The sequence below is a fragment of the Atta cephalotes genome (assembly GCF_000143395.1).
Source record: "Atta cephalotes unplaced genomic scaffold scaffold00003, whole genome shotgun sequence".
Lineage (NCBI taxonomy): Eukaryota > Metazoa > Arthropoda > Insecta > Hymenoptera > Formicidae > Atta > Atta cephalotes.
In genome coordinates, this window is record NW_012130067.1 from 8436273 (window position 1) to 8441133 (window position 4861).

At 29.0% G+C, this 4861-nt stretch overlaps 1 protein-coding gene across 1 annotated transcript in view; it reads right to left on the reverse strand.

Annotated features, from left to right (window-relative positions):
- Positions 1 to 3698: 3698 nt before the first annotated feature.
- Positions 3699 to 4861, reverse strand: part of LOC105625638 (actin, muscle) — a 1933-nt gene continuing 770 nt past the window's right edge. Inside the window, exon 2 of the mRNA XM_012206960.1 lies at positions 3699 to 4703. Coding sequence (XP_012062350.1) covers positions 3699 to 4703 — 1005 coding nt within the window. The remainder of the gene's footprint in view (positions 4704 to 4861) is intronic.

A 4861-nucleotide genomic window follows, 5' to 3' on the forward strand; every position in this document is an offset into this window, starting at 1 on the left:
TATACTATATATATATATATATATATATATATATATATATATATATATATATATAGTTGAAAAATAAGGAAATCAGTTTGCATCGTAATGAAAAGTATTGAAATTATCTTTCTAGAAATGTTGCTAGATGATGTCATTTCTCGCATGTATTTTAGTACATGCATTATATTTTTGTACTAATGTGAAGCTAAATACAACAACATTTTGTATTAAATTGTTAATAAAATCTTGAGTCTTAATAAACAGTAATAAAATCTTAATAAAATTTTAATAAATTATAATGTAATAATAATGAAATAATGAAATAATACTGAAAGTGAGTTAATTGGATATAAATATCCATAAAATTGAAATTCAGTAATATTTCATTATTCATTACAATTCAGAAAAAAAATTTCCATCAGAGAGAGAGTATATATAACAAAATAATATTCATTAAATAGAATGTTAAAGGTTAACAAAATAATATTTATTAAATAGAATGTTATCCCTTACGAAAAAGACCGACCGCCGAATTGTTCCTCTTAATATTAAGTAATGAATTCTAGTGATTAATTATGGAATTATTTGCTCGTCGTTATACTATGACGCTAATATACCAATACACAATGATCAGCGTTTATTATAATGCATTTTTATTTTCAAACATTTTGAAACATTTTTAAGGCATATTTTTTAAAGCATATTTTCATTTAATTGTACATACTTCCTTATTCTTCTTTAACTTAAACGTATCATCATACGAATAAAGAAAAATAAAGAAGATCAAGTTATACTAAATGATAAATAGACTAAATGACAAAATCATTGATAAAATCAATAAAAATAAATAAAAAAATATTTAAATGTTTTCAATAAATATATATTCAATAAATATATAAATATATTTCAATAAATATATTTTCTTAGATGGCTATAACTATTGAACTTAATACATCATCGATAATCAATGAATTCTGATGATACATTAAAAAACGATTATAAAAAAGAGTTAATAAATATCAAGTTAATAAATATAAACAAGTAATATCATAATGAAATTAATAAAAGAAAGTACTTTTAAATGTTTTCAACAAATATGTTTTCTTAGATGATGGCTGTGAATAAAACTTTTGTTGAAGAAAGAAAAAAGATATTAACAAGAAGTTAGAATAAATCGAAAAATATAAATTCATTTAATTCTTTTGCGCAAAAAAGGATAGGATTTTAAACTCTAAAGTATCAACTTAAAAATAAAATTAACAATGATAAGTATAATTATAAATATATATATTATATATAAGTATAATTATAAGTATAATTATAAATAAATAATAATAAATATTAATAAACAAACATGTCAAATTTTCTTACATTTAGAAAATATTTATAGACATACAGTCTTCATTTTCCAAAAATGCGACGATATAATGACTTACATACATTTTTAATAAATGTAATTCTCTCGCACATCACATTTTAATCATAACTTGCGTTTAAAATTGTTTACAAAATTTGCTACAATGCATTTGAAATTTAAGAATGAGTGAAAAAAAATTTTTATTATCAAATCGTAAATATTATGATAAAAGTAGTGCATCACTTTTAAGTAAAATAGTCTCGTTTTAGACTTAATAATTTAATTAAATTTAATTTTAATTGCATTAAATAATATTATAATGTGTAATAATGTATAATAAATAACATTATTTATGTAGAAGATTTATTATTATTAAATTTTTTTCTAATTTGAGCATTTCCAATGTAAATACAAAATTTAGAAATTAATATAATTGAAAAACTGATGAAATTAATATAATTGAAAAATGGCTGAAACATTAGAAAAACGGGAATGGCTAAAAGTATTAAAATATGTCGAATCAATCATTTAGTCGCACTCTGAAAATTTTTATGTATTCTAAAAACTATCGAAAAAAAAGTGTGACAACCTCAATATTCATGACTGTATGTATGTATATTTTGCAGTATTTGATCCTGATTAAATTCTCCGCGGCTAATAGTAATTGATGAATTGTTTTAATTATACTGTCTCGTATATTATATTTCTTGTTTAGAAAGAAATAAAAAAAACGCGAAAAAAATATAGAATTGCTGAAATGAAAGAATTTTTTTTATCTGCTTTAATGTAGTTGTATCGCATATAGCAGCGGCTTATGGGAAAACAACCGCCCGAAGCACCAGCGCATGAGGGCATCGTTCGGAGGTGAAAAATTATTGTTCAAAAATTGCTGCAGTAATTTTTGAACAATAATTTGTATTTCCCAATAGTAATTTTTATTAAACGAAGTGGATATTAGTGAAGTAATAAAATAATCTTTTAAGGTTTTATAATTAATATTTGTTTAGTTATTCCTCCTCCTCCATTTTCTTCGGTTTAGGAGATTCATATTATGTTTATTTATAGTTCTTTAGTTTTTAAGCGAATTTTTAATTATCGTTTTTGCGTTAATTGAAAATGTACTGTCGCTCCTTGTTTGGCACAGAAAACTCCTTATCTAGCATATGTTAAAAATGTTAACTTCAAATGCAATTATCTTTTGCTTGATTATTCTTTCGTCAAAATACGTATGTATAGAAAATATCATTATTTTCAAATAGTAAAAGCTTCAAACAAATCTTAAGAAAGTCATTTTGCGATACAACCATCTTAAAAAAAAACTTAAGAATTTAAATAAATTTAAATAATAGAAAAAATTTAAATAATGTTTTTAAGCTCTCATGCAACCATATATAAATCGTATCATCAAATAAATCTATATCGTATCATCAAATAAAAATGGATTTGCAAGCCATCAGTTTGCGCTTTAATTATCTCGAATATACTAATATCAAAGTCCATTTTGTATTCAGGATATTTAAATATATTTCATTTTTCTGAAAGAACATTGTCATGTTCTAATTGTTTTAGTGTAAAAGTGAAAAATCGAGTTATATAATACATTCTATGATCGCACAAAGGTGATGAGTTTCTCCTTTAAAATCACAGATAATATATATACGTGCAAAATTATCATTGTAAAATCAACAAGACTTTATATAGTTTAAAATATACAGTTATTACATAACATATGATTTTATTATAATTACATTGGTATAAGGTACAATAAGAACGATCTGCTGGGCAACAATGAGTAGATGTGGTCGACAATGGTCGTCCGTATAATTTATCGATAATTATCTTTACAAATGTCGCAAATGTCGCTTATACAATCATCAGCAAGCGAGTGTGTATCTTCATATACACGTACATATGTGATATATGTGTATGTGTGTGATGATTCACCGAGGAAAAGCTTGTTGCTCAGGTTAAGGAAACTATATCAATAAATTAATTAACGTTTGTAAATATACAGTTGTGTTATATAAACTATAAAGAAAGAAATAAAAATAGATGTAGTTTTAATACAGTTTGGTAAATGTGTAACATAAAGGCACTTGAATAACTGTCTTATTCTGTCATCTTTTATACTTAATTTTCCCCTATCTCTTTCTCTTTCTTTTTCTCTCTCCCACTCTCTTTCTTCATCCATCTCTTCTTTTCCTCTTCCTTTCTCGTGTTTTTTTATGTTGTAATGAATATAATGTAATAAAGTATGATTGTGTCCATTAAGAAGAAAATAAAGAAGAAGTAAAGAAGAAAAATGATGAAGGCTGAATGTGATTGGTGGATGAACATGATAGATTCTGGACACGTGTCTTTAAAAGCACTTGCGGTGGACAATGCCAGGACCAGATTCGTCGTACTCCTGTTTAGAAATCCACATCTGTTGAAACGTGGACAGGGAAGCTAGAATGGAACCACCGATCCATACAGAGTATTTTCTCTCGGGAGGAGCGATAATCTTGATCTTGATGGTTGAGGGCGCAAGAGCGGTGATTTCCTTCTGCATACGATCGGCGATACCGGGGTACATGGTAGTACCACCAGAAAGGACAGTATTAGCATAAAGATCCTTGCGGATATCAACGTCGCATTTCATGATAGAGTTGTAGACGGTCTCATGAATACCACAGGATTCCATACCTAAGAAGGAAGGCTGGAAAAGAGCTTCAGGACAACGGAACCTCTCGTTACCGATGGTAATGACCTGACCATCAGGTAACTCGTAGCTTTTCTCAAGAGAAGTGCTAGCAGCAGCGGTGGCCATTTCTTGTTCGAAGTCCAGAGCGACATAGCAGAGCTTTTCTTTGATGTCGCGGACGATTTCTCGCTCGGCCGTAGTAGTGAAGCTATAGCCTCTTTCGGTGAGGATCTTCATGAGGTAATCAGTAAGATCACGACCAGCCAAATCCAGACGAAGGATAGCATGAGGAAGAGCGTAACCTTCGTAGATAGGTACGGTGTGGGAGACACCGTCACCGGAATCTAGAACGATACCGGTGGTACGACCGGAAGCGTATAGGGAAAGGACGGCCTGGATGGCCACGTACATGGCTGGGCTGTTGAAGGTTTCAAACATGATTTGCGTCATCTTCTCGCGATTAGCTTTTGGATTTAAAGGTGCTTCAGTGAGAAGAACAGGATGTTCCTCTGGTGCAACACGCAATTCATTGTAAAAGGTGTGATGCCAGATCTTCTCCATGTCGTCCCAATTAGTAATAATACCATGTTCTATAGGATACTTTAATGTCAATATACCTCTCTTACTTTGCGCCTCGTCACCAACATAGCTGTCCTTTTGACCCATACCGACCATCACACCCTGTAAACAAATGGAGAATAATCTAGCTAAGAATTATATTTCTTAGTTTGAGTTGAAACGTTACGTTAAAATATCGTGTGTGAAAAAATGTGTGTGCGCGCGCGCGCGCGCGCGTGTGTGTGTGTAGTAAATATATATATATATATATATATATATAC